The sequence below is a fragment of the Necator americanus genome, chromosome I, assembly GCF_031761385.1.
Source record: "Necator americanus strain Aroian chromosome I, whole genome shotgun sequence".
Lineage (NCBI taxonomy): Eukaryota > Metazoa > Nematoda > Chromadorea > Rhabditida > Ancylostomatidae > Necator > Necator americanus.
The window spans coordinates 27690444-27708746 of record NC_087371.1 but is presented as its reverse complement, the minus strand read 5'-3'; the positions used below and the strand labels follow the sequence as shown (position 1 = coordinate 27708746).

Here is an 18303-nt window from a genome sequence, read left to right as displayed (position 1 = left end):
CACCCTCCCAGATGACCCGCAGGAATAATACAGACCTTCAAGCTGCACATAGTTTCGGAATAAAACGCTCAACATGGTGCCTTCTGACTCCGGAGAAGTCCATGGCACAGCAGCGTCAAGAGGGAAGGGGTCACAGTCATCTTCTAGGCTGCCAAAACGAAAAAAGACTAGGATTGCTATCTGCGATCTGCACATACGATGCACGTACGCACGTTTCATTGAACTTCTGACAATGCAAGCCAGGAAGATTAAGTGCGACTTCATCGGACTGGCTGAGACGAGACGACGACGTGTATGAAACTGGATAAGAAACATGCGTCAGTAGAGGAGTTGATGGGGTTGGTGTCCTCGCTGGCACGATTTCAAACAACTTATGACCCGAATCGGATGTCAGCGGATAAGAATATATAGTTCAACGCCAGCGCTGGCTCTCTTCGTCGCTTACATTCCAACATCTAAACACAAAGAAGAAGAAGTTTAAATCTTCTATATGGACTTAGCGAAGTTCTATAGAGGAGGCCATACCTTCTACAAGGTCATAATTGACGAGTTCTACGCCAAAATTTGCCCCAGAAGAACGCTTAAGGGACTTCACATGTGGACCCACAGTCCGCGATGGAATGATTATTCCACGACCGCGACTAATATGATCGGCTTGTAGAACATCTTCACAATTGTACTAAGGAATTGAAGATTTTAAAAATACCAACAGGCGACTTTCTTCAGAAACGCATTTTTTCCGGTGGAAAATGCGACTGCTCAAATTGGCGTACAATGTTTTGCAGCTTAATGAAGTCTCAAATCCGCAATCTTTCTAGCTTTTACCTTTGTCTTAAAGATCTTCTTCACGTAATTCTCAGAATTCATGTCTGTCGAATCTGAGATTGTATGAGTTGACCAAGTTATATTAAAAACGTTTTTATTATTTATTGCAGGTTGGTTCTTAAAATTAATTTCTGTTCATGGATTAGAAAGCTTCCATTTTTACGTTTGGTATCAGGGATCAGGCAGGTATGGTGGGATTCTAAAACATCGTTTATGCACACTTTTCACTGGCAAGAGTAGTGGTTATTTAATCGTTTCTGTTACTTATTTCAGCGTGTCTAAAATTTCAGTGCTTTCGCCTCGAATATCTACACTACTTCAGCGTTACTATTTACTATTTTATTCATTTGGCGCAGTTGCACTGTGATAAATCACACTGATATCCTCAACGTAAGCAAAGAATCCCCATATTTCTACTACTCAGCAGGGACATAAGATAAAACCAAAATTACTAAAGAGCTCTGCAGCATTCAGCAGTTTTCCACTTCCTCGACACCTTATTCCTATATGTCTTTACCAAAACAACAACATGTATAAGATAAATAATACAACTAAATTTTTACAAAACTAGAATCCGTAAGAACTACAGGCCATGAATACCCTGAATATGTCATTTTCTTTTTTCAACAAAAAGGAATTTATGTGTACTTCCAAAAAGTTTGTGGAATAGTAATTGGGCAAGGGTAGAGGAGTTTGGTACAAAGTTTATCAAATATCTCAGAGGTTCTTTAATAATAAAGCATTTTGGTCTAAGTTACTAGAGGATTTCTTATCGAAAAACGATAATCACTAGTCACTATTTGAACTGGCTCCTTCCGGTTGCTGCGTGGATGCGTCCGAGTTCGAACGGATCACTGGCTTTGGTGGTCTCTGAAGGTATACTCGTTCATTTGGAAAAAAACATTTGAAAAAAACTAAATGAATCAGGCAAGTAGAGATGAACTCACATGGCGTGGATTGCGCAAGAAGTCACTGAGAATTCCAATACGATTGCGGAATCTGACTATATCAGATAATGTCGGCGAGCTTCGGCCATCGTGTGGAGTTATGCGTGAGTGGGCGGAACTGGATCGTGCAGACTGACGGGCGTATGAGCCGGAGGAGGACGTTAAGGAAGTATGAGTAAGAGAGACGAGGTTTGACGCAAGACAAGAGGCCGAAGAGCATGCTCTGGTGGCAACAAGGTCCGTGGTACAGACGATAGAAGACGCACGGGACACCTGCGGCTCCGAACGTACAAGACGACTGCAAATAACTTCTTCTTTGTGGATTACACGCTACTAACTCAGCGAAATTAGACTCACATAGGATTAAATGCCAGTCCTTGTCCAGCAATAGCGGATATGGTGGAAGTAACTCTATACTTTTCCTCATCGATAAGGTGCTGAAATTGGTGTAAGAAGATTCTTGCCAATGAAAACGGTTTTTTCATTTCCATCCAAAACTTACTGGGTTAGCCAGACTTCTTATGATAACTCTGGCTGCATCGCGAGTAGCACGATCTGTTTTACCGGGGAATGGAGTATAAGGCACACGGAGGAGTCCTTCAAAAAAAAGTACTCGTACCGTATCCCCAGAAGCTTTAATATGATAATATGAATTCGCTTGAAAATGGCGATTGGAAGGTTAGTGGCAAGGAAAATGCTCAAAAAAAGGCTATTTGGACTCGAGAATAATAAAAAATTTGTTTCTTTGGACAAGGTTTCAGATCCGGAAGACAGCTGTGGCTGAATATTCGTAATCTTGTATTTTGCTCCGAAAAGTACCTGGGTTCAGGGACAACGAACTAGCAAAACTTGTTTTTTTTTCAAGTGAATGCACCTTCGAATCCGCTCAGCTGGGCTGATGCGACATATGCGCAGTGAAGGGGAGAACCGGTACTCCGGAGAGCCCATCAGCGCACCGTAGCGTATAGTCGGATCAAAGCGACATGAAGCACGGACAGTTGCGTCATCGGCTCGCTCGCCTCGGTGCTGTGGAGACAGCGGTTGGAATCGAGGTGGGACCGTGGCGAACTGATGGGTTGCGGTAGCGGAGATCCCTGCACGACCCCAACGGCTACGCTTCACCGCACCGTTTCAAGCGCACCCGTTTCCACCCACGCAATTGCACGGAGCTTCGGGCCGCTTTGACTTGATCATAATGAGAACGGAATAAAAATGCTAGCTGCTAAGATCCTTGTGTCAAGTAACGTCTGTAATAAAGAATAATAATAAATAAGAACGCAAATGAAAAAATTGAATACTAACTTCTTCCAGATCCAGCAGTTTCACTTCCAGATCTGAAAACATTTATTGAGGAAAGAACATAGAAGTATGTCTAAATCACTAACGTATCAGATGTTCTCAGAAATCTTGGACGCAAATCATTGTCCTCAACAATCTCTTCGGGTTCGATACCATAGCGGACTCGTACACGATCGTTTAAACGCTCGGTCCTTTTTATAATCTCGTCACAGTGCGCCATCCATAGTGGGTCCAGGTAGTCGACTGGAAAAGGTTATGAGTGGATTGTACCATACTCTTCACCTGTCCTTAATGTGTGCATTGAAGGATTAATTCGGTGTTGTTCAACTGCATGAAAATGTTAGTTATCTTAATTGACAGCTAACGTGTCGGTATTATCGTCTTCGCCAAAGCCTGGAGAATCAGAATTATATGGGACTCAAACATGTTCATCCAGTGGGAAGCGTCCAAATAGTCAAAAAAAGAACACATCGACTAATGATCATAGTCGGCTCAAAACGACATGAAGCACGGCGCAGTTGCGTAAGCGGCTTCTCTCGAGGCGCTTTGGTGGTTAGGAGCGTAGCGGTTAGGAGCGTGGTGAGACCCTTGCTGGCACCACCCATCGCTGCGGTGTGCGACGGTCCCAACTCAGTCCCAACTGCTGCCTCCGCGCGCCGTTTTGAGCACGTCCGCAAATGCACCGCAACTCACTCGTGATTCATGTCGTTCTGACTCGACTATAGCGTGTGGAACACTGAAAAAGTTCCAGATAACTGCTCAAAATCCAAAAATAGTGAAGAAGTGTTGCGATCGCAGAAAAAGTAGCTTCTTATCTTTGCGAGCTTTGTGCTACAGGGATGGTCACTAAGCTCCTTCACAGAAACCCTTGTGATTCACACTTGTGGTACAAGGTAGTCTGCTACTTTGCCAGTTGAACACATGCCGATGTGTTCTCCTTTGAATACGTGAACCCTTCGATTACGCATTTGAGAGATAAATAATCGTGGCTTTGATTTTACTGGCTCTGACGAAGCCAATGACATCAAAGGCGTCACCTCATGAATCTGGGGTGGTACGGATTACAGGTGGGTTTTACCTGTTTTACTTGTCCTAGGTTGTGGGGAAGAGGGTGATTCCGCTCATCTCTCCCTGCATCACTGTAAACAGACGGCTTCGGAATGCGGTTTGTTAAGACGTCTTCTATTGCAACGCGCCCCCATTTGCGCACCGCCCCCGCCTGCGATTCGTCGAATGAAGTGAATTGCATGTCAGGGCGTCCGAATGGATCTTTGACAAATCGCAGGCAGGGGCGGGGCGCAACAGTGGCGCGTTGCAATAGGGGACGTCGTAAGGAACCGCTTTGCGAAGCCATCTGTTCACAGTGATGCTGGGAGAGATGAGCGGAATCACCCTCTTCCCCACAACCTAGGACAAGTAAAACAGGTAAAACCCACCTGAAATCCGTGCCACCCCAGGTTCGTGGGGTGATGCCTTTAAGACCAGTTTCGAAGCATGGAGAGTGTACCATGCACGTGCCCTGAACTCTTATCGCTGCGCTATACCCGCTCCATTGTCACCAGGAGTGTTACAGATATTAGAAGCTTTTAATGCGGTCCAAACTTTGTTCCAAAACATGTATGAGCGTCTTAAGAACGCCGTTAGGGGAAAATCTAGTTGGAGTGAGGAGACACTCAGTGGTGCCATTATTTTCAGAAGTTCTACCTTTCTTTTTTTCTAATAGTAACTTTACAAAGTTTAAATGTCATAGATCCTCTAAGGCTAATGCTTAGGTACTAAGAGCCCGGCTTACTTAGGTATTCGCTTTCAGAAATAAGGGCACACTTGAATGCAGTTAGAGGTCCGTTGTAGTCGCACGTTTGAAGGTTCGAATCCTCCCCAATGCCCACCAAGCGTTTCATCCCTCCGAGGTCGATAAATTGGTACCAGACTTGTCTGGGAGGATAAAAACACTGACTTGATCATCGGTTGGCCCCCGCAAGTCATTGTAGAGGCCAACACGCATTCCAAAACCTCAACGATTACGAATTCCAGTAAAACACGTTGGTGCATCCCGAGTGGATTGAGACGCCAGTGACTTTATCTTTGACTTTGACTGAATGCCCCTCGCCCCTTGAGCTATATTTTACCCCGCCGCTGTGCCTCACAGTTCCTTTTCTTCTATTTCCATTCCTTATATGTGAATAATGTAGGAGTGACGGGAAAAACCTAGTTATGGGAGGGGCACACCAAAAGTTCTTTAATCGCAACCAGATTGCGTTTCTTGAGGTCTGAGCTATCAAACATAATTGGTTGATTTAGTAAATAGGTTAACTAGCATAATTACTTTAATTCATCATAATTTTTTCATGAAATTATGGATTAAATATTAAATAAAATTAAATATTAGATACAAATATCATATTTTTTCTCATTTTTTTTTCATTCTTTCATATTCATAAAGGGCCGTTAAGTTAGGTAAGTGTAGACCGCATGAATGCTGTTCAGTTAAAATCCCTCAAGGAATAGGATACCTTGCGGCGATCTGGTTCCAGAACTCGTAGAAGAGATGATCGCTATTGAACTGCCACTTCAGAAGGACTCCGTGAAATGATCATCTCTCTGTCGCCTCTCGGTCCATAACACTAGCGAATTTTACGCTTCAAGTGAGACCGGGACGAGGATGACGAGATAGTGACAAAGGAGAACCTTCTTCTTAGAAAATCACAAAGAGTCATCGAGTTACCAGCAGCTATTTTTGCCATTGTACAAGCGAAAGGCGGATTTTGATTCGGCGTTCAAAAATATTTTGTGATCAAACTCCAACCTCCAAGCGAAAGGAAGCCATAACCAAATTTGAACCATTTCGTTACCTGTTATATTTTCAGAGAGACCCTGTTGGAGCCATTACGATGAATTTCAGCAGAAGAAAGATAATAGGTCAGCTAAGACGATTATACTAATTAATGTAAGCACCAAATCAACCAACTCTGTTCAGTGGCTCAGAGCTAAAGAAACCTGTTTAGGTGGGCAACCATCTTCCCTTACGTCGCGTGATATTTGAAGGGATATAGTCGGGTCAATACGACATGAAGCACGGACATTTGCGCAAGCGGCCGCGCTCGAAGCGGAGCGGTGGAGCGTAGCGGTTGGGATCGCGTAAGGACCCTCACTGCCGCCACTCACCTCTGCAGTTCGCCATGGTCCCACCTCGATTCCAACCGCTGTCTCGACGGCACCGCTTCCGAGCGCGGTCACTTACGTAACGGTCCGTGCTTCATGTCGTTTTGACCCAACTATACCTACGACCTACCTACGATCAATACATATCAACAATGAAATCCATAACCGTCAGTAGTCATTATTAATGAGAGCGGAATATAACGGTAGTTTAAGTAATCCAAGCTTGCAGTAGCGGGTTTGAGGATTCTAGCTGGAACGCTCAAAAAACTTATCCTGTATTCAACTTTGATTGAAGTGAAGAAAATTGAGAACAAGCGATGAAAAAGCTAAGGTGCTAACAAAAAACCCGAAAGCCAACAAAAGCCGAATTGTTAAAGTTTGCTAATCACAAAGTTCTTCACAGAATACATAAGGAATTAGTCACTTCCCAATGATCTCCCCTACCATTTTTCGTTTAATGTTCCTTTCTACAGTCCCGTTAAATCTACGATCCATTACTTAGCATGCGTGTCCGAAACGAGCAGTTCCCAATCACTAATGGGTGACTTTGAGCGTATCATACCATATTCCGGAAGAATTATGCCTATCCTCTATCCCGCCAGTGAAGTTGAAGAATGATCTCAACGCGCAGGAATTTATGGTAGGTCGGTCGGAAAAGTACTGAGCGGGGCGCACTTTTCAAATCTTTCCATTCTCTGAAACTTGTCATTACAAACGAATTTTGTTCGCTAACGTACAGTTCGGGTCAAAAACGCGACTTCGAAGAGATGTCATAGAAGATGTAGGCTCCAATGCTTTAGGATATTCTTCTTGGCACATCACTTCTAGTTCATGCGGTCTAAAAAAACGAGTTGGAAGGAGCGACGGTAGCGTTCACTCCTTTTTATTAATTTCTTAATACCAACATGCTTTTATCAATGGACGGACGTCGTAATCTTTGTCTGGAAAAAAGTTCACTCTATACAAATCATGCGCTGACATCGTATGCAAATGCAACGCTCTCACCCTGGAACTTTGAAACGATAGGTGAACGAGATTGTATCTTCATCGTTTTGAATAGTTTTTGAAAGAAACACCGCCTGAAAGCAAAAAAAAAAAAGATTGAACGGTGAGCACTGTAAGAAGATGCTGGGAAGATGCGATGATTACCATGAAATAAGCAAACTTATGAATGAGAATTACTGGCTGAATGAAAATAACTGAATAATAACAAGTGGAATGTAATGTTTGCCTGGCATGACAACGTAAACAACTTTGATAAACACAGCTGATTTATTTGATTGAGTGGAGTTCAAGGTGAACTGTCATGGAGGAGCATCTTTTCATAACAAAACCCAGCCCTCATATGAATCTTCGATAAGAAGCAAATATCATTAATACAATCTCTTTACAACTATCAAAAATTGAAGCTCGAGTGCCGAAGGATTTCGTACAGAAGCCATGCACGTCCCGTGACTATCAGATCGCGAGCATTACCATTCTTCCTGTGTAGTGTAGCTGCGATACCGTGGAGACGTTTCCAAAATATGGAGTTGTCTTCTACCCTGCATATGTGCAGGTAAATGGGAGAATGATTAGATCCCTCGAAATCTTTTCCAGATTAATTATGCTAGGTACTGCACTGGGTGTTTGCACATGTTTCTTCCCACTTCTAGATCAAAGTTTCCTTATTTTATTAGTACAAATCGAGGATAAACTTACTTGAATTAATCGGTGGGTTGATGTCATCGTCTGACGCGATAACCTGCATCTTCGCCGAGGTGTACCGTCCTTGAATAAAGCTCTCCAATCTTCTCGACCTTCTGCGAGAGTTTGCACGGAATCAATCCACTCGTCGCTGTTACATAACAGTCGAGGAGCAATGTAGTTATCGTCATAATCAGCATAGCAAAACATGAGAATTTTGCGCCATGATGGATAAAGGATAAAGTGTCTGACGTTAATCAATCTGCTTGTCACTGGGCCTCCACGTTCACTTCAATTCAGAGTCGTTTGAGGTTTTCGAACGTGTAACTGGCCTATACAATGACTTGCGGGGGCTAGCGGGTGTGCCAAGTCAGTGTTTTTATCCTCCCAGACAAGTCTGGTACCAGTTCATCGACCCCGAAGGGATGAAAGACCTAGTGAGTACTAAGGCGGATTCGAACCTTCGATCGATTGTGCAGGAAGCGGAACCTCTAACCCTTACACTACACCCGCCCATAATTGTGTACATTATATAGCACACACTCCTAATGCGTACACTCAAATCCCTGTTTACGTTTAGTGAAAGCAGAGCCACAACGAGCAGGTAGCAATCAGACTTGTATCCCCCCCCCCAAAAAAAAAAACAAAAAAGAAAACAAAAAAAATGCTGTCGTCTCGCACAGCGCCAAAGCACATAAGCTGAAAGGTCAACTGCCTGAAGGAAGCAAGGAATCTTTAGCACCAACCATTCTTTTGTGACACTGAGCTCCCGAACACTGTCGAGTGATCTCCAACAAACCTCCCCCCTATCCAGGTTGCTACGATATATCTCTGTGCCGTTTGCTGCGCTGCAGGAAACACGCATCAGACATCGGCTCGCCATCAGCATCGAAAATTACACTGTCTAGTGCGGTGATGCTGATGAAAGGAATGTAGATGGCTGCGCGATAGCTGTGAGGAACAACTATAACAGCTGAGTGGAGAATTTGGCTCATCGTCGCCTAGATACGCATTTGTACAGTTGCAGGAACGCAAAGGACGTAAACGCTGGACCATAACAATTGAATAGAGAAATTTGGCTCAACATCGCCTAGATGCGCATTTGTACGACTGCAGGCTCGCACAGAACGTAAACTGTGGATCGTAAGCACCATCTGCGGAAACCGCTGAGGACAGCAACGAGGACACCTTCTATGAAAAACTCAATGCGTTGATGTCTAGTATACCCAGCGAACAGGTGGTCATTGTCGGAGTCGACAAACGCGAAGATGGGACTTGAACAACCATATTTGTGCTAGAAAAATGGTATTACCTAGGGTAGCGCACATAGTATGACGGTGACCGTCTTATCGACTTACGTGAAAGGATGGGTCTCATTATTGCTTCCAATTTTAAGAGGAATCATCGATAGTGGCTAGGATCACCTCCTTTAACGCCTGGAGAGCAGCGCACATAGAAGATGAGGACCCTCAAACTTCAGCTCAACTGTGTGTTTGAGTAGGAACATTCCTTAGTCCGACATCCGAAAATTCAGAGCTGCTCGGGACGTTGTATAATACACCGTCCAGTTCTTCCCCGGTTCATAACACGGTTCCACGAAAGGCATCAAGAAATTCCTCTCCAACCAAAAATAGATGTCGAAAATGGCAGGTCTGCAAGACGAGAGTTGCAGAACGACTTTCCCCCAACGTGTATCTATTCATGTTGTAGTGCGGATCAGGAATAAGCTAAGCGATGTGGATTCCTTTACAGAGAGGATCCAGGACGCTGCAAGGGAAAACGCACTTGGTTCTAATTCGGTAGACGTTTGTGCTTGCATCTGCGAAGACAAGTACACAAGCGACAAGCAGAGTGCACGTACAATTCTGTATGTGATTCGACCGCAGCATCTGTGATTTCAACCAGCAAAAGCATCCAAGAAGGAAGTTGAAGAGAGTCAACTGCAACAAAACCGCGATAATGGACGTCAAGAGCGAAGGAGTTCGAAAAGGCGTGCGAGGGCAAGAAACCGCAAGAAGTCTACGCCTTATTAAAACAGTATAGCGACAAAATGAAAAGATATTCTCCAGTCCTCAACACTCCCAATCGGGTGTCTGTCGGTGAAGCAACCGTGCCAATTTGGAAGGAAACGTTACTGAACCGGCAAGCGCCATCAACTGCTGAACTCGAGCACGTTTATGGACCGACATACGCGGCTAACGGGGAACAACCGACCGAGTCGGAGGTTTTGGTCCGTATCGAAAAGATGAAAAATGGAAAATGTGGTGGAGACGACAGAATTAACGCAAAAATGCTGGAATATCTTCCTACATCTGGGATTCGTGAGAAGACATCCGTTCAATATAGATCGACGAAAAGATATTTCTTACTGAACTCGTAGAAACACTTTACCATAATTCTCTTTACAAGAAGTTATCCGTAGCGGATCCTGAGAACTACTGATAAATCTCTTTGCTGCATGTTATGTACATGGTATTGAAACGGATTATTCTGGGCCGACCTATTGAATGTTGTGAAGAAAGAAAGCATAACGAGCAAGGCTTTTGGCTTTTGTACTTTGCTTTCTACGATTGACCAGGTGTTCATCGTTAGAAGACTGATCGAAATCTGGCAGCAGTATTCCAAGCCAATGCAATTATCTTTTATGGGCTTTGAGGCCGCTTTCTATTCTTCTCATCGAGGCCGTCTTCTCATCAGGTAAGCGCCGATGAAACGCCAGGAAAGTTCCTTTGACCACCATGTGGATGTACAGCACTATTTGTTTGATAACTGAAGAAGGAAGTGGCAGCATCCGTCTGTTCAACTTTGCCATTGATAACATCATGCGAAGAATAGTCGATCAGTGCCCTGCTGACATCATCATAGCACCTACCTACCTATCCGAAAATCACGTCAATTCGCAAGCCTACTTATTTGCAGTTCGCCCCATCATGATGTAAGGATCGGGGACTTGGGCAGCATCGTCTATAGTAATGGAGATGCTTGATTGCACGGAAAGAAGGCTACTAGGACGGATGCTTGGCTACTTCTGGCCTAGGGTATGCCCCAGTCAAGATCTTCACAAGGAATTCGATGTGATGTACCGGCGGATGATACGTGGAAGGTACCAACATTTTGCACCACCATCGAAAATGGCTACAGAAAATCGTCTTAGTTTCTTTGGTTATATAATGAGGAGACCGGGAGATCGCCTCGTTCAACGAGTCCAGAGGAGTCGTCTTCAGTCTGGAAAAGGCCACTTGGACGAAAACGGGAGTTTTGGACTGAGGCGGTGAAAGAGGACCTGACAACACTCGCCGCGAATAGGCAGTTCAAGAGGAACACAAGGTTTTACAGGATAAAGACGAATAGGAATAGCGACGAATGGATTGATTCTGTACAAGCTCTCGCACAAGATCAAGATGATTGGGCAAAGGTATCATTAAAGGCATCACTCCACGAATTTGGGGTGGTGCGGGTTTCAGGTGGGTTTTGCCTATACGGAGTCGAAGATTATGGAAAGAAGGGTGATTCCGTCTATTCCTTCCTAATTGCCGTAAAAAATGGCCCTTTGAGCCTTCCGGCGCGCTATTTTCCACAAGGAGTTCGGTTGGAGCGCGCCAGCCTTGTGCGCGCTCCGCATCTTCCGAGCCGTTTTTACGGCAATTAGAAAAAAATGGACGGAATCACCCTCCTATCCATAATATACGACCCCGTATAGGAACTCTCCACCTGAAATCCGCACCAACCCAGATTCGTGGGGTGATGCCTCTAAGGACAACACACCTCGGCGAAGATAATGTCAATCGCGTCAGCTTGGCCTGCCAATTAAGTCAGGAAAGTCATCATCATCTTCATCTACACCAAGCCACTTAATGGTGGAAGTCTCAATTCCCTTTTTCCAGAATAAGGAAGATGTGCGACGATAAAAGTCGTTGAGTACATTTTTGAGGTCAGCGAGATCTTTGGAAGTTTGTTAGGGCAAATGCTGCTTCAGGTCCTAAAAAGGTGACAATCGGATGAGTCACACTCCTCCCTTTCAGGCCCTCCAAAATTTTCCACGTTGTTCTGCAGCAGTGCGACTTCGAGACGTTTTGGGTGTTTTTCGCGCACTGCATCGCAAAGCTTCTGGAATTGTTCCATGCTGTGATAGGTGTTGCTTGTCTGATTAATCAGTAGCAGCTCCCAGAACAGAACAGCTTGCAAATCGTAGAATGGGGAAAATCAAAAGTGGAAGAAAAGATATGTAACAACTTAGATGACTGCGTTGGTGAGTCACAGCGTTCTGTGTTTGCACACACATTTTGCACACACATCCCATTTTAATTTTTTTCTACAGAATTATAGTAGGTTACACTCCATATTTATGGTGTAGCAGAAAAAAACTGCTGTCGAAGCTTTCAAGTTTCTGATTCTACGCAATGAATATTTGTTTGGTCTTGTAAGAGAAGGAACACCGTACCCTTTCCTCACTTCTTCATCAAGAGAAAGAAGTTTCCAGAGAGAGAATCATCATCTCGTACAGTTTCTTCTTCTAGTTTTTTCTAGTACAAAACAAATAGCTGTTTCTCCTGAATAGAAAGGAAAAATTGACAAAAAAGTCAATTTTTGACATCTTTTGGTGTCCTTTTTCAAGACTATTTCTTCTATTCTGAAAACAGTACAAATAAAATACTTCTGGCATTGATTCAGGAGATTCTCTTTTTTATATTTCCTCAAACCGTCCTTTTTGACCGCGCGACTGATTCTTGTGTCCAATTTATTGCGTTTGAAATGACAACAATCTGTTCACATACTCAACTTCGCAATCAAATTTCTATGTCTCTACGAAAATTTGTGGAAGTTGTCTTACCTTAGTTAAAGATTACAAATCACGAAATTAACGATGATGGAGTTCTGTGATACAACGAATAGTTCGTGTTGGGGATTGCGAGTATTAATGCAGCAACACTCAATTTCCTTTAATTGTGCTGAAAAAAGGCCTGAGAAACAGTTTTAGTTCCTACGAGATACGTTAGAACGCACTACCCTTGCACACCCACAGCGTTTACGGACGAGCTTTCGAACATCAGTAAGGTCTCCTCATCAGCTTATTCAAGTTAAACTAATGAGTAAGGTGCTGATAGAACCGGAGCATGTACAAGAACGTACGTCGTGGCAACTAAGGTGGTTCCCACGACGTTTTTCAAGACGATTAGGGGAATTTGGTATAGCCACGTTCACGCACGTGATCTACACCCAGAACTCTCCACAGAGACCCCAACATCATCATCGTTCGAGATGTGCTGCCTTTAAAGGCATCACCCCACGAATCTGAGGTGGTGCAGATTTCAGGTGGAGTATTCGTATACAGGATGGGAGACTACGGAGAGGGGGGTGATTCCGTCCATTTCTTGCTAGTTGCCCTACAAAACGGCCCGGAAGATGCGGCGCCGCACAAGACTGACGCGCTCCAATCGAACCTCTTGTACAAAATGGTGCGCCAAAACGAATGAAGCCGTATCTTCCGGGCCGTTTTGTACGGCAATTAGGAAGAAATGGACGGAATCACCTCCCTCTCCGTAGTCTCCCATCCTGTATACGAATACTCCACCTGAAATCTGCACCTCCTCAGATTCGTGGGGTGATGCCTTTAACTGATTGTCCCTTAGTGTTTTTCCAGATAACATTCGGTTTATGGCGATTTTTCTTCGCGGCAAAGATATTACTGCCGCATCTATGTACGTTAGTTTGAAGCTGTGACGCTTCAGTTCCGATAGAACACCTGGTAATTACTTTGAATACTATTCAATTATGCCACGAGCTGATGCTAATCCTACAGTAAATGAATCCCAGCGAAGAATGCATAGTTGTGACTAGGTTTTCTTGTTATGCCAATGAGGTCTTGGTGAAACTCTATTATTGGGCTGACGTTTCGACAACTTCTTCCTTATCAAAGACCTGTAAATGGTTCGAGGTCTTCGATACTGTGCGTATCTTATCAAACTCCTCCTCTATCGTTTGTCCGCTACTGTCGTTCCGGATCTTCACTAATACCACATCATCTTGCAACTGTGCTCGCCAAAGAACTCGGTTTATCGCAGCACTTAAGGGATCGGAGACGAAGAGGGTGCGCAGAGGAATTCTATCTTCACGTGGGATCCTCACTGTTTCATTTCCAGTACAAGATAGGGTGTTGGGGTCCGATCTCGTGTGAACGTTTAAACTACCTATGTTTGGAATTGGAAAGAAAGCAGTTGGAATCAACGTGGGACTATCGCAAACAGCAGCGATGGATTGTGCAAACAAGAGTCCTCTTGCGGTAGTAACCATTATACTACACTGAGCCGTTTCGAGCGCAGCCGCTTACGCAATTGCACCGTCGTTCGTCAATTACTTCATGTCGTTTTTGCCCTACTATACCTTACCTGACGTGATGAATTGTTAGTCATGCCGTGAAGCAGCTGCCGAGCGTGCCGCAGGATCCCTCTTTTCCATCTCAGCAACAAAAGTGCATTTGAAAGCGACTGTTGATGGGTATTTCAGTAAGCTTGTCACAAAATAAGGTAACGTTCCTACCTTTCTTGAAGAACTATGTTGGTGCGTGGCTTGATGTGTTACGTCCTTCTTGGGTCCGAATGCCGATGGGACCTATCAATCTTTATATACATCTACACGACCTTTGCTATAGTCGGCTTAAAAAGATTTGAAGCCCGTACAACAATGTAAGCAATCGACACGGTGCGGTGGAGCTAGCCATTGGTTTCGAGGTTGGACCATCGCAAATTGCAGCGATGAACGGTGCTACCAAGCGACCCTTATGCTGTTTTGAAGTAACTAAACCAAGGATAGAGCATGTCACTCTACAAACCGCGCTCGTAGCGAATATACTTTTGAAGGTAGCTACTATCGTAAGGCATCCGCTTGAATAACATACTGCAGTCTTCGCCCACATAACATCTAGAATATAATGAAAGTGAAGTGTTTTCAATTTTTTATCTCAAAAGCAAGAACTCAGCGAAAACGGTAACACTTTGGTGACAGCATAAGACGAATTTAACGTGGTGAGGGAACCCCCACGAAAACGTAGAGACGAGTTTGCAGAATGGAGGATCCGGAATGATCTCTCTCTAATCTCCATTAAAATGGCGTGGAAAACTCGGTTTTCTACGATGATTTCAGTTGCAAAGCGCCTGATTCAAATGCAAGCGATCTAAGAACACTGATGTTTCCTGTTTCCTGCCAGTTCAAGTGAAATCAATGAATATATAGGTCGCTGACGGGACCCGGACGTCTACATAGAGGAGCATTGTAACCTACCTTGTTGGAACTAAAGCAGTTCTCACGCCGTTCTTTTTTTTACGACGAGAGGGGGAGGGAGAAAGGGAGAAATGAGCGGAATTAGTCAGGATCCCGCAATCTACAACCACATATCTATCTTTTCCTGTGGGTTCCCTCACCACGTCAGATTCATGGTATGCTGCCTTTAATCAGTATAAGATCTTAATCGTAGTGGAGGGAAGTTTGAATCGAAAGTGCAGGACTATTCCTCTTCTAGCATACCATGAAAATCAGCATCAGAAAAAAGCCATTAGTGTGGATCACACAATTTGTTTGTGGGTCCGTCCCTCCGGGGTCGATAAATTGGTACCAGACTCGTCTCGGAGAACGAGAATACTGACTTGACACATCGGCTAGCCACCGCAAGTCATTGTGTAGGCCAGTTACACGTTCGTAAACCTCAAACGATTCTGAATTAAAGTGATCGTGGGGGCGCATCCCAAGCGGATTTATTGACGCCAGAAACTTTATCCTTTATCCTTTATCACTTTCAGAGAAGAAGGTATGCCCTAAAAACAGCTTGCTACCATACCTTCTTACCCTATTTTGCTGTCTTTTTTTCACCTCCTAGTCTTTTTGGAATTTTGATTGGACAAGATTTAAAATTTTCCGATTTTTTCTTTTGATTTGTCCCATCTAAATTTTTGAGAGGACCAGAACATCCGGAAAGGGGATTTCCTTAGTCCTTCCATCCGAATTTATGGGTGATTTTTTTGAAACGCTGTCTCATTTCTCTGGAATGGGAAAACTCGCCAAAATCCCAATCTTGCCCGCTCCAAAAAGTATGTGATCTTGAATAAAATTCAATAACATAGAATAATTCAGAGTAACTTAGTGCGAAGCAAATCATCATCCAGTATTTTGTAGCTGGAGATTTTCTCTATGAGATGCTTCCTCAATCAATTTCCAGTGCCTCGCTTTTTCTCAGAATTTTTGATGGGACAAAGATGGGGAAAAAACATTTTTCCCATCTTTGACCCATCGAAATTCCAACAAGACGGAGAAAAAAGCGATATGACTGTTTTCTAGCTGTTTTCTAGGGCAAATCTTCTCCTCTTGAAAACTAGCCAAATTTTTTCTCTTGGTCTTCTTGTAACGAAGTTATTCGCGTTCTCCCAGAACTAACAATGTGCGCAGATTCTGAGCTTTTTTTTGTCATTTTAAACTCTAATAAAGCCCATGTTCGACTGTCTTTTGACCACTGCTGTATTATCGTTACATAGATGATTGCTGCGTCGTCTGCTCAACACAAGCAGACACGTGCTTCAATCTTCTCAATCAGCAGTGTCCGCACATTAAGTTCATAAGGGAGAAACCGATAGACAACTGATTGGCTTTCTTGAATGTGCACATTTATTTGCAGAATGGGATATGTAAGACTAAGTGGTACCGGAAACCCAGTAGCAAAAACATCTTAATCCACTACCTTTCAGCGCATCCCACCAAAATGAAAAAATCTGTTATAGGTAGCATGTACAGAACGGCGGCAAGAGTCTCATCGAGTAGCCAGGAAAAAACATGGTCTGAAAATCTGGCCCATAAAGTAGGCAATATCCAATGGGTACCCGGCTGGAGATGATACTACACGACAAGCACGACATCCCTCTCGAAGATCCAACGTAGTGGATAGCCCAGAAAAGATCCCTTTTTGTTTACCTTACATATCTCATGATATGAGCAGAGAGGTAAGGGGTTGTCTACGGAAAGCGGGTCTAAAGAATGACGTGAGGGTTGTGAAAATACCTCCAGCAAATTTCAAGGGTCAGCTGGTACGTAATCGTGCGTGTGATCGACTCTGCACAACTCCCAGCTGCGTGGTTTACCCGTATGGCAGAGAGAGTGATTGCATGATATCAGGAGTAGTGTATCGTATCACGTGCAAGTTGTGCGGTGACGAGTATATAGGGGAGACGGGACGTCCACTGTGTATAAGGGTCAAGGAGCATCTAGATGGACTCGAAAAATCTAAAACCTTCACCTCATTTGGAGCACACCGTAGAATATGTCATCCAAACTCCGAAGTGGAGGTAGTAGTTCGTATATTATTCTACGAGTCCGAGATCACAGAACGCAGAACACTAGAGGCCTTTTGGATAACCGCCAAAAGTCCAGAAATGAACAAGAGGGATGAGTGCATTGCTATCACAAACGAGTTATCCCTATATCAAGACCTATGCGGGTTTTGATCTATGGGCGGGCCGTGAGGTCCCTGTATAAAAACCCTTGTGACTCCTAGTTGTGGTACGTGGTGGTCTGCTGCGTTAACAAGTCTAGCTAATGAGGTAAGTACTAGCCAATGTGTTGCTGTTTGAGTTTGTCTACCATTTGGATGCTTTCGGTAGGGTGATGAGGCGCTTGAGGGATAAATCACTAATGGCTTTGAACCTTCCAGGCGCTGACGAAGGCGATAACGCCGAAACGTTAGCCGTTGTTTAATAAAGGCGATCAATACCAATCTTGGCTACAGCTCAAGGAAATCAACTAAAAATCTATCAAAGCCACTTTTAAATTGCTGGAAACTACATAGTATTAAATTATTCAACTTTTAGAAGTGGTTCCAAGTTTCTAACTTTCTTTTTGTAAAAACTTGACTCAGCTGAGTGTCGAACCTGCGTTGTTCCGTTGTCATATTATAGGAATAAGAAAATGTTGATTTTTTTCATGTTTTTTTTTTCGACGCTCCTCAGTAATTCTACCTACGCACCTGACTCTTCCTTTCTTGTTGTATTTTGTCCTTTATTCAGCATTTAAAGGTATTTATCAGATTTTAAGAATAAAAATAGAGTAGAATAAAAATGAAAATATTTCAATACCAACATTTCAACAACAGTTTTGCTTCTACTACTTAGCGTTCCTTCCCTTCTGACAGCTCCTGCTTTTTTTACTTGCCTTTTGTTTTTCGGCTAATTTTCGATCTTCTCTTTTTCGAAACACATGAAATCCTCAATATAATGAATTGGCAAAAACCGAGAACTATCGCAGGAACGTTGGAGGAGGAGAAGAAGAAGAAGAAGGAAAAGGGGGATTGCTTGCGAGAGGGTCGTCCCACATCACCACACTTCACCCTGCCTCCATGTGAAACTTA

General features: G+C 43.7%; 4 protein-coding genes across 5 annotated transcripts; 3 read left to right on the top strand and 1 right to left on the bottom strand.

Moving 5' to 3' along the window:
* Window positions 1-1614: 1614 nt before the first annotated feature.
* Window positions 1615-8129, bottom strand: RB195_007047 (uncharacterized protein; the record flags this gene model as incomplete). Of its 2 annotated transcripts, XM_064180464.1 has the most annotated exons (11): window positions 1615-1695; window positions 1773-2070; window positions 2130-2209; window positions 2275-2369; window positions 3075-3106; window positions 3158-3314; window positions 6971-7071; window positions 7139-7174; window positions 7239-7312; window positions 7383-7418; window positions 7935-8129. In XM_064180464.1, 11 exons carry the CDS (start codon window positions 8127-8129, stop codon window positions 1615-1617), a joined length of 1185 nt encoding a protein of 394 aa, XP_064037334.1. The 2 variants fall into 2 exon arrangements, with proteins under 2 accessions (XP_064037334.1, XP_013295302.2); XM_013439848.2 differs by lacking the exon at window positions 7383-7418.
* A 1840-nt stretch (window positions 8130-9969) lies between these two features.
* Window positions 9970-10299, top strand: RB195_007046 (uncharacterized protein; the record flags this gene model as incomplete). The annotated part of the gene is made up of 1 exon (XM_064180463.1): window positions 9970-10299. One exon carries the CDS (start codon window positions 9970-9972, stop codon window positions 10297-10299), a length of 330 nt encoding a protein of 109 aa, XP_064037333.1.
* A 249-nt stretch (window positions 10300-10548) lies between these two features.
* RB195_007044 (uncharacterized protein) lies at window positions 10549-17643 on the top strand (the record flags this gene model as incomplete). The annotated part of the gene is made up of 7 exons (XM_064180461.1): window positions 10549-10616; window positions 10672-10854; window positions 10957-11190; window positions 11256-11334; window positions 14326-14414; window positions 17455-17500; window positions 17611-17643. 7 exons carry the CDS (start codon window positions 10549-10551, stop codon window positions 17641-17643), a joined length of 732 nt encoding a protein of 243 aa, XP_064037331.1.
* Window positions 16892-17404, top strand: RB195_007045 (uncharacterized protein; the record flags this gene model as incomplete). Its single annotated transcript, XM_064180462.1, has 1 exon — window positions 16892-17404. The coding sequence occupies one exon, from the start codon at window positions 16892-16894 to the stop codon at window positions 17402-17404; it is 513 nt and encodes a 170-aa protein (XP_064037332.1).
* Window positions 17644-18303: the final 660 nt, after the last annotated feature.